This window comes from Rhizoctonia solani, chromosome 13 (genome assembly GCF_016906535.1).
Source record: "Rhizoctonia solani chromosome 13, complete sequence".
Classification (NCBI taxonomy): Eukaryota; Fungi; Basidiomycota; class Agaricomycetes; order Cantharellales; family Ceratobasidiaceae; genus Rhizoctonia; species Rhizoctonia solani.
This window is the reverse complement of record NC_057382.1, coordinates 1,675,481-1,686,180: the sequence shown is the minus strand read 5'-3', so window position 1 is coordinate 1,686,180 and position 10,700 is coordinate 1,675,481. Positions and strand designations below refer to the sequence as shown.

Sequence of the window (10,700 nt, the reverse complement as noted above, 5' to 3'; positions counted from 1 at the left end):
ACTAAGAGGACTGAGGCTGAGGATAGAACTAAGTATGACGATATAGAATAAGACAGAGAAGCACGGACAATGTGGAGGAAGAGCTTCGAAGAAGCAGCTTGATGCGGAAAACCCATGCGGGGCGGGCTACGAGCCATAACTTGTCTCCCACACATACATACACGCCGCCGACAGTCATACTTTCTCTCTCTCTCGCCAACGTCGGTTCATACACACCCACTTGACCCCACGATCATTGTCTACTCACTTGGACGTACAAAAAGACTCATTCTCCAAGACCTAGGCACAAGCGCCCTCAATACAGAAATACAAAAACCCAGATCTCCGAACTCGGCGCGCTAACTCGATCAAGTGCCCCGACGTGCTATAAATTGCTGTGCTCAGCCAAGTCCCTCTTTTCTCTTCCCTCCTCGTGCGGTGGGGCTATAGCTAACAATGACAGTTCATTCGTCCCCGGATATGGACGAATTGAGTGCGCATTCCGCAGAGGACCAACATACACCCCCACCCGTCGAGCCAACCCCAGCATACACCCCTCGTCCAACAGCAGTCGAGCAGACGCTCGTCCGTGGTCCTCCAACTGCTGCAGAACTCACTTCAGTTCTCTCGTACAATGCAAAGCGCTTCTCCGTCTCCTTTGGCGGACAACCGGCTACACGATCCGCCGCTCAAGGCCCCGAATATTCCAGAGGGTCCAAGGTACGGGGCACAGTAAGGCTTGGCGAAAAGTACCTCGACAGAATAGGCAGCGTGGAACTCAAGGTGTGTCTTTATTTCTGTCGTCTCTTTTTCCCTCTTAACACCAAAGCAGATCATTGGAACCATTAAACTCTCCATACATGACTCGGGCTCACCAATACCACATTTCTCGACCATACCATTCGTCTCCATCCATCCGAATCCAGCTCATCGTTCGCTCCACCTTGTCCGAATGCACTCTCGTTCAAGTGGCCGTTGCCCCAGACCTATGTCGATACGTGGGGCCACCCGCCCACTCGACGCACACGGCCACTCCCTCCGACGTACGAGTTAACAATCGTCGACGTTCCGGGGTTGACAGCCCGGGTACGGTACGAGGCTATAGTCGTCGTGCGCTGGAAATGGAAGGGACTTGTGGGGCGCAAGGAGAGGTGAGTCTCGGCCCCCAAGGTTTGGAATGAAGATCAACAGGGTAGAAACGCCCCTGGTCTCCCCTCCCCTACTTGGAAGTTCTTCGTGCTAAGCGATCATCCATATTTATTATTCTCCCCGATTCATCAATCCATCCATCCTATCCATGAGCTGTCAAATCTGATACTTACACTTTGCTTCCCTTTCCAGCCTCTCGACCCCGTTCACATACGTACCCTATGCGCCACACCCGCACCACACACATACGTCCGTTATTTCCACTCTAAAGTCATGCCCTGGAGAGTGGGCTAGTTACACCGAACGAGTACCCACCCGGAGTCCGGACATCGGAGAGATTATGAGTTCTGTAGGTGTCCTGCTAAACTCGTTTGATTTGCCGGGTTGATTGACGAGCGTGAATCGGTCACCCAGCTGGTCCTTCCTACTCCGCCCCTCCATCCGCTTTCTCAAGCTATTCCGTTTCACTTTCAACTAAGCGCTGAATGTCCGCCTCCGACTCGTCGTGGGCGTCGTCTGTCCATCAGCTCTGGGACCTCGAAACTCTCAGCTTCCAAGCCCAGTGCTGCTGCTGCCAACACCAACACCAATACTACCACCAACGCCGGGCCGGGCCCCTCAAAACAACCCAACATACCAATCGCTTTGCTTGCGGAACCAGCTGTCCTCCGACTCCAAATCCAACGACAAATCAGCGTCGATGTGCGAGGAGCAAGAGCGTTGAGGGTTATTTGCGGTGGTGTAGGAAGGATGGAGCGCGTTGTTCTGGGCTCGAGGAGGAGCGGGTGCGAAGTTGTTTACGAGGGACAGGTCTCAGGTCCGGGTGGTAATAGCAATATCAGCAGTGGTAGTGGTAGCAGCGGTAGTTCGCCGGGATCGAACGGGGCTCCACCGGCTTATACGTCCCTCCGTCGAACCAACTCGTTGCGCTCGGTCTTGAGCGCGGGCACGACGGGCGGAGCAACGAGCATCATGGGCCCACTTCCTCCGGGTGTAGAACGGGTCAAGGACTACGAAGGAGGCAAAGATTGGTTCGCGATCGCTTGGGAAGGGAGCGTTACCCCTGAGAAGGACGTGCTTCAAGTTGGCGGTTTAGAGCCGGGGGATTACTGATCAAGGTGCGTTTACTCAGTATAGTAGTTCATCTCGAGAACATATCTCGGTTGTTGATTCGACGTATTTCGGTGTGTAGGATTTCGTCACTTTGACGCTTGTGCCCCCTACACCTGAACTTTCGCCTCTTCGTGCGTTACACAGGCTGTTCCCATTCGGTGTATACTCGTCAGCGAGGCGGAGATGCAAGCTGTTATGAGCGGAGGGTGGTGATTTGTATGAATGGGCAAAACGGAAGTCGCGTAGTTCGGGGCTAGCGACCCCCGAATGAAATAGGGGCGGTGTGAGGAATGGTACTTTTTTTTGTCTTGTTGATGGTAGCATGTTTGGAATCCCAACAGGGGCTCCAACAGTCTGTAACATATGCATGGGTCGTGTTTTGTATTGCTGTTATTTTTTTGTTGCATAAATATGAACGTTTGTTTGGTATGGTCGTCGGATAGGACAGAAGCTATATGTAACATATACCCGATGAGCGTTCGAAACTAGTATACTCGGGAGCGCCGACCGAGATACCTTCTTGGGGCAAAATCGGGACCAAGAAATAATTGAGAACCGCAAAGATGCCGGTCGCTCTAATCATTTAGCCATCACAAGGCCGACATTCTCATGCAGTATCATTGGTAAAGGGAGTTGAATCCCAGGCCTCCACGAATTGTGGTCATATACAGTTCCACGATTACACGATCGCTCTGATCGCACCCACGTTACATCACAATTCATTCCTCCCACCTGAAATTAACCACCAAATATGCTGCTTTTACGAGCTACTCGTCAGACTGGTCTTCGAGGGTAATTATGCACTCTTGATATATTCAAAACTGGACTGATCGTACGTAGAACACTTCCGTTGTCCCGAAAATTGAGCATCGCCGCGGCCAGTCAAGGTGGGTTATCGAGTGGTAAAACTTTGAATGGACATAATTCATATTGACCTCCAGGCTTTGCTCGACCCGCTTACAGGCTAGGAACTAATCCGACTCTTGGAGTATCAGCCTCTAGGACTCTGTCGCTGTGGCCTTATGGGGATCGTCTAAGCCAACTACCCCAGCTCCAACGCAACCATCGCCTGACACAACAACGCCCGAGCCAGTAGAAAGTGTGGCTGGGATCGACGCTCCTGTCTCACCGCCCATCGAAGTCACGCAAGCCGAGCCAAACATAATTTCGCCCGATGTCACCTCGAGCACCCTCGATGCCCTCTCATCTTCTCCAGCAGCGCACCAACTGGGCGACTTTGCGGCCAACGGGTTTGGAGGAGCCTGGCCGTCCGGATGGGTCCAAACCGCACTCGAGTTTCTTCACGTTCAAACCGGCCTACCTTGGTGGGCTTCGATCTTCCTTCTCACAGCCATCGTTCGCACGTCTTTGCTCCCGCTCAACCTGAAGCTCGTAGGCAACGCCAGCAGACTTGCCCGTGTTCAGCCCCAGCTCGCGGTCTTGACCGATCAAATAAAGCGAGCGCGGGATGCGGGTGATTCCGCAGCTTTGCAGCACGCTGGGTTCAGAGCTCAAAAGTTGCTCGAGTCGGCGGGTGCGAATCCGTTCAAGGGGCTGTTGGGTCCGTTGGTCCAGATGCCTGTTGCCCTGTCGTTCTTTTTTGGGATTCGGAACGTGTGTAATGCGGGGTTGCCTACGCTCAAGGAAGGTGGGATTGGCTGGTTCACCGATTTGACGGTTGCGGATCCGACGTGGGCGCTTCCCATACTGAGTTCGGCGTCGATGTTGATTTTGCTCGAGGTGAGGGAATCTTGTTATGTGTGGTGTGGATAAATATTGAGGTAGAATGGGTAGACATCCGCTATAGATGCACAGGCGGGTGCGGCTGGCCATACTCGTAACTTTTTCCGAGTTCTTTCTCTGATTACCATTCCGATTGTTTCCTATCTCCCTGCGGTAAGTAGTCGTGGTGCGTATCAATCCCGCATTCGTACTAAACATTATGACAGGGCGTACTTGTTTATTTTGTTGCCAATGGTGTATTCATGCTTATCCAAAACGCATTGGTCAAGGTTCCATCAATTCGCAAGAGGTACAACATCGTGGACAAGCCTGCGCCTCCTCCCGGAGCCAAAGTTACGACAGCACCCACGTTCACCGATAGTCTGCGTGCCCTTCGAGATGGGGTCAAGGATGCTGCCAGGAAGGCGCGGGAGCAGCAGGAGGCAGAGGCTCGCGCCCGAGCTCGGGCGAACCCGGGAAAACGCAATTGAAGCACTATGCCTAGCATCTGCGGTATTTATCCTAGACGTCTCTCGCTTTGCGTTCACCATATTTTACCATTTGTGTCGCCACACCACACCACTCTACAAATACATGTTGTACAACAGGCGAAATCGAGGCTGAAACATAGGCATTAATCGAAGCGGGACGTCTAGATTTGAAGCAAGAAAATTAAGAGTGTGATCTCAATTATAGCTACCACGGCTGTCAAGAATACTACGACCCAACCCGCGGTTACGAACGGACGTCCGAAGATCCTCTTTCCCGGCTGCGGATTTGGCCTTTCCTCATTTTGCGCAACACGATTTCCGTCGAAGCGTCCGTGAGCGGCATGTACATCACTGAAATCATGCCGCGAGTGTTTTCTTCGAACAATCGAAACGATAAACAGTAAAATAGCCAAGATGACGTATAACAATCCGACTAATGGAAACCACACGAATCCTTTTAGATGTGATAGTGATACACGCGTGTGCTTCCACTTACTTCGGTAAAATCGCCTATCGAACAGCTTTAAAACCACGGCGCTGTACCCCAGGTTTCTAATTATGTCCGGTTATTGGTCGTTTTCCGGCATCTCAGCGGAACATGCACTCACCCGAGTGCGGTACGAGCGTACGCGCCGTAGAACGTCCTCCCGCGGGCACGAAGCTCTACCATTTCCGACACGTCCAAAGGATGAAAACTGTCTCTAAGGGACGACATCAAGTGAGAAGCTTGAAATTGCGAGTTTGCTCGACAGACTAACCTCCTGTGACCTCGATAGCGATGTCTGGGCTCTTTCTGTTTCCCAGGTATCGGTAGCATGACCGTAGACTACTTTCTCGTTGCTTGGGAAAATCGTGTAGAGTGGGAGAGTCCAAAGCAAAGGTCACACCCAAAACGAATTATTTGTCTATGACGTCCTAACCTATAAATGCAATCAGAGCCTTTTGATCTTGTAAGCGTAACATGCCTGTTACAAGTTTCCGGGTAGCGTGTTTGCTGTCGGCTATAAATGTCACCCGAGCCTGCCGGTTGGACTCGCCGAATACTGTTCGCTCATTAGAAAGCGCTCGGCAACCACTGTCCGCGAAGGTATTCATTTGCCAAACGTTGTCAAAAATGTATTCTTAGGGCACGGTGAGACTAGGAATCTGGACGATTTGCGATCATGGGTCCCGGGTCTATGATTCACTCGCTATGCATTTATACTCTACGTATCCGCGGGGTACGGTTACCCACCCCTCCTTTCGGGCTTACTATACAATGCTTCACGTCCTTCCTCCTCAATCTGTCGACGCACCTCCTCCCTATTCGAGGACCCCTTCGGCCCATTCCTCTCCCTCTAGTTCGGCGACCAGTAGTCTATTCTCGGTCTCGTCCGACCCAGAAGATGGTTGCATATATAGATATCCATCAAAGGCTGTTTCTTTGAGCTTCAACCAAGTTAGGCATGATGGAATCAGGCTTCCAGCGTATGGACGGGAAGGAATTATTTCAGGAGAAGTGTATTTGCGCTCAACTGCCCACATCGAAAGCATTACCTTATCGGTACGTTTCTATAATGTTTATCTGTGCTTTTCCGAAAGTTTGCTCTAACACTGTTGTGGACATGCTTAGCTTCGAGGTGAAATAAAAACTGTAATTGAAGGCACGTGTAGGCCAACATTACACTCAACCACGGTATTACTCGACCAACATAATATCCTGTGGTCCGTGTATGCTCGAGGACATCCCGTTCCACTGCCGAATCTGTTGCCATTTTCTATGGTCTTTCCAACGACCGGGAAGGACGAAGAAACACCCTTACCGCCTTCTTTTATCGGCGCAGTATCAGAAGGACACGTTCGAGTTAGGTACAAGGTTGTTGTTACTGTGCATCGCACGGGTTGGCATCATAGTTCCTCGTATGTTGGATTTCCCAATCCTTGATTCCAATTTACTCATCAAAGCGGCTGGTCAGGGTCGAGACCGAGGTATTCTATCTACCTCTACCTTGTGAAGGAAATGAGTTTCTTCCATCACTCGAGTCGACTTCAGAAGAACCGCCCGTAGAATCTCCGTTTGATATGAGGATAATTAAGCTGGTCACTCGTCGGATAGCCGAGGGAAAGTCCGAACTCTCCCATGTCAATGCGCACGTAAGTCGGCTCGGCCGTCAGCTATAGGCGATGATATGCTGACTCGAGCGATAGTTTGCATATCCATCACTGGTTTCTCTTTGCCATAGCAGATCGATACCCTTTAACCTATGGCTGTCGTCTTCGGGGCATCCGATCGAAACACTATTGGCCCTTGCGCCGCATATATCTATACGGTTGGTTCGAACCGTCAGTGTAACCGCACGAGGCTCGACCGTGAGCGAAGAAAACATTGTGGCCCACCAGACCCTCCGCACATCGGACATGCTGAATAAAACGGAAAGTCGTGGCCAGGTGTTGAGTTTCACCGGAAACGTGGAGATACCAAGGGAGATTTGGAGAAGTTGGACAGTCCCGCGAGCGGCAAGAGTATCTGTACGTTTGTTTATGATCAGGATCCGACCAGCCAGCTGACATATAGTTTCATTAGTACTCGCTTAGAGTTTCCTTGCCATCAACCATAGAACCAGAGGTCGCATATATTGATCATAAAGTTATGGTCGCATTCGTCTCGGGATCTGGTATTGCGATTGAGCACCCAGATGCCCCGGACCTTGATGCGATGCCAAGTCCCGCTGCATTACTGAAAAAGCATACCGTCTATATGCCAATGCGCGTCTGATAGCTGGATACGGATCTCTGTGGTTTCCCTGGGTCTTATGAAAATACATGTAATAATTGTGAATAATTATGTATTTGAATTACACGTACTATGTACTAAAATCTTTATGCTTGGAACCGGCATCGTATATGTGCTTACCCTTGTATATGCCTAGATATCTAGCCCGGATCAAGTGAATATATCCACATCTATGGGCAGTGTATTTAGACCGCGTTAGCCCATTGCAAAACTATAACCTGGCCGAATCGATTGCTTTCTTCTGGACAATGCCCTCCGTATTTTTTACCCGGATACATTCACATATCACACCAATCCATCATCATAAATACATGTATTTATTTTCCCTTAACTCCGATATATTACATCCCTACTCGAATTGTTGTTGTAGAACCGAAGGCATCAACCGTTCGAGGCCGAACCGCTTGAGTGAATTGTGACTGTGAGGGGGGTTTTTTTTTTTGGTAAATTTGACTTCATGAACTCCATGAAAAATTTATGAATATAGGTAAACAATGGATGACGCCATATAGGTGAACTTTCTTCATAACGCATACAGTCTACTTTCGAACTGTGTACTAACCAACGTCTAATGAAATTGAGCGGGAAACTCTATGCTTTTTTCGCTCTCATATTCTTTCATTACTCATATTTGGATATTTATGTGCTAATCCCGCTCTCTTGATATTGAAGGGGCGGAAGAGATGTTGCATGGGGTTGAACATAGTTTTAGTTGTATTATGGCCCACCAACTACAAATCAATCGGGGACTTTATTGCCGTTCACCTCCGTTGACTAATGTGATAGGCACACACACACTCTGCTGGTTATCGTTTAGTTAGGAACCCACGTGTACCACAGGAACCTCGTAGAAGCCCGTAGGGATTATTGTCGACCTACCTCATACGTTTGATGCACAAAACAATTTGGTTTATTATTTCGAGAGGGAGATTTGGGGGCTCCAGTTTCGTTGGGCGCCTTGCAATTTTACATGTCCGTCCTTTCTTACCCAAGATTGGTTCAGTAGCCCAAACTTATCATATAATAATTTCAAGATGTCGCTTTCTTTCACACTCACAAGCTCCGAATAATCCCGGCCAACTGTCCAATGAAGAGACGAGGATTGAGTTGTGTGGAGAAATAGCTGATATAATCGCCGATCATCTTCCCGTTTTGGGAGCCTCGAGCCCAACCGGTCCGGAGAGGTCTTCTAATTCTAACCACCCAGCTGACAGACGGTCTTCAGGCGAGCGTTCATTCTCCTCGGATACAACTTACGTGTGACCTCCACGAGGGATATTCCTGGGCTTATCTCCAAGCTGTGATAAATAACTTGCAACTTTGCCGGACGCTATTGACCACTACTCTCCACAACTGAATTTGCTGTCACTGTGGGAAAATGCCTGAGGAGATGCTTACTGCTGAGGCTGTGGCCAAACACAACACCGTGACAGTTGCTGGATCGTTGTACACGGTGAGTCAATCCTACTTAAGTGGATATTATTTCGTAGGCATCTCACTGTGCATTCCCAGGCCATGTCTATGATGTAACTGAATTTCTCGACGACCACCCTGGAGGAAGCAAAATCATTCTCAAATATGCGGGGAAAGATGCTACGTATGTTCATTCTGTTCAATAAAGATATGTCCTGACGGTGGAGTACAGTGAGGAATATGACCCCATTCATCCTCCTGATGCCATTACGACCAATTTACCCAAGGAAAAACAGTACGTCGTCCTTCAGTCACCATGATTACCACAAGAGCTAATTTTTTTAATCTCAAGCTTGGGTAAAATTGACCCTAGAACGATCACCAAAGTCATTAAAGAAATGACTCCTGAAGAAGAAGCCCGCCTTAAGCGCGTAGCCCAACGACCTCCGTTGAGCGAGTGCCTAAATTTGCATGACTTCGAAGCTATTGCAAGAGCTGTGATGCCCGAGAAAGCATGGGCATACTACTCTTCAGCTGCAGATGATGAAATTACGCACCGAGAAAACCATGCTGCATATCAACGTATCTGGTTCCGCCCTCGTGTGTTGCGCGACGTGACCAAAGTCGATTGGTCTACAACAATTTTGGGACAAAAGTCCAGCATGCCTGTATATATTGTAAGTTTTCTGATGGGAAGAGTATATACTTGTTAGTCACTGACTTGAACAGACCGCAACAGCTTTGGGCAAACTTGGGCACCCCGAGGGGGAGCTAAACTTGACTCGTGCAGCTGCTAAATATGGTGTTATCCAGATGGTATGTATAGTCAGATCGTTCGAGTTGCTAGGAAGTTGATTCCCTGCTCTATTTTAGATACCAACTCTTGCATCCTGTTCGTTTGATGAGATAAGAGATACTGCTGCGCCAGATCAAGTGCAATTCATGCAGCTGTATGTCAACTTTATCTGAACAGGTATCATGCCTCATGCTAGAGATATTTCCACAGGTATGTCAACAAAGATCGTGCGATTACGAAGCGAATCGTACAGCATGCAGAAAAACGAGGAATCAAAGGCCTATTTATCACAGTAGACGCTCCACAGCTCGGTCGCCGTGAGAAGGACATGCGTCAGAAATTCGAAGATGAAGGGAGCGAGGTGCAAAGGGGAGCTGCAGGGATAGATCGTAGCCAAGGTGCGGCGAGAGCAATTAGCGTAAGTTTGTTTAAAGTATCCTGGGTGGGCCGAACATCCAACCAACAGCTACCTAGTCATTCATAGATCCTGGGCTGTCATGGAGGGATATCGACTGGTTCAAGAGTATTACTAAAAGTAAAGTTTGCGTGTTAGCCTAGATTGCTCTAGTGTACTAAATAGCTCGTAGTGCCTATCGTCCTCAAGGGAGTTCAGTGTTGGGAGGATGCGGTGCTCGCTGCCGAATGTGGTTGTGCTGGGATAGTACTATCCAATCATGGCGGTCGTCAGCTCGATACATCGCGCTCTGGTATTGAAGTTCTCGAAGAAGTGGTTACCGCTCTGCGCGAACGTGGCCTGTTCCCGAACCCCAAGTTTGAGATTTATGTAGATGGCGGTGTTCGCAGGGCAACTGACGTATTGAAGGCGATTGCGATGGGCGCCACTGCGGTTGGTGTTGGGCGACCGTTCATTTATGCGTACTCCTCTTATGGACAAGAAGGGGTGGAGGCAGCTCTCCAGATACTTCATGTAAGCATATAATCCCGTTACTTTGATAACCTTACGATTCGATTTGGTTTTTCAGGACGAGTTCGAGATGAACCTGCGTTTACTCGGCGCACCAACTATTAAGGATGTTGTGCCGGCAATGGTCGATACGACATCACTAAAGAGCCATATTGTTGCAGTGCCTCAAGACTCCCTTTATTATACCAACTGTGAGTTTTCTCTTGGCACTCTAACTCAGAGAAGCAGAGAAGGTCCCGTACTAACACGCGTCAAAGATGAAACTTTGTCTGGTGCACGTCTGAGGGAAACTCCCGCCAAATTATAGTTTGGCCAAATTTATCAATAGATTTTTGTACA

General features: G+C 49.1%; 3 protein-coding genes across 3 annotated transcripts; all 3 read left to right on the top strand.

Moving 5' to 3' along the window:
* Window positions 1–435: 435 nt before the first annotated feature.
* Window positions 436–4,454, top strand: RhiXN_07363 (inner membrane protein, 60 kDa; the record flags this gene model as incomplete). The annotated part of the gene is made up of 8 exons (XM_043327179.1): window positions 436–762; window positions 812–883; window positions 949–1,130; window positions 1,321–1,477; window positions 1,543–2,211; window positions 3,244–3,981; window positions 4,036–4,137; window positions 4,191–4,454. The coding sequence occupies 8 exons, from the start codon at window positions 436–438 to the stop codon at window positions 4,452–4,454; spliced, it is 2,511 nt and encodes an 836-aa protein (XP_043185651.1).
* Window positions 4,455–5,712: 1,258 nt separating this feature from the next.
* RhiXN_07362 (uncharacterized protein) lies at window positions 5,713–7,209 on the top strand (the record flags this gene model as incomplete). The annotated part of the gene is made up of 5 exons (XM_043327178.1): window positions 5,713–5,997; window positions 6,067–6,353; window positions 6,410–6,587; window positions 6,642–6,962; window positions 7,018–7,209. 5 exons carry the CDS (start codon window positions 5,713–5,715, stop codon window positions 7,207–7,209), a joined length of 1,263 nt encoding a protein of 420 aa, XP_043185650.1.
* A 1,396-nt stretch (window positions 7,210–8,605) lies between these two features.
* On the top strand, window positions 8,606–10,668 carry RhiXN_07361 (FMN-dependent alpha-hydroxy acid dehydrogenase; the record flags this gene model as incomplete). Its single annotated transcript, XM_043327177.1, has 11 exons — window positions 8,606–8,680; window positions 8,718–8,824; window positions 8,873–8,935; window positions 8,993–9,317; window positions 9,370–9,456; window positions 9,514–9,590; window positions 9,647–9,854; window positions 9,911–9,971; window positions 10,024–10,364; window positions 10,420–10,552; window positions 10,619–10,668. 11 exons carry the CDS (start codon window positions 8,606–8,608, stop codon window positions 10,666–10,668), a joined length of 1,527 nt encoding a protein of 508 aa, XP_043185649.1.
* Between the last annotated feature and the right edge of the window lie 32 nt (window positions 10,669–10,700).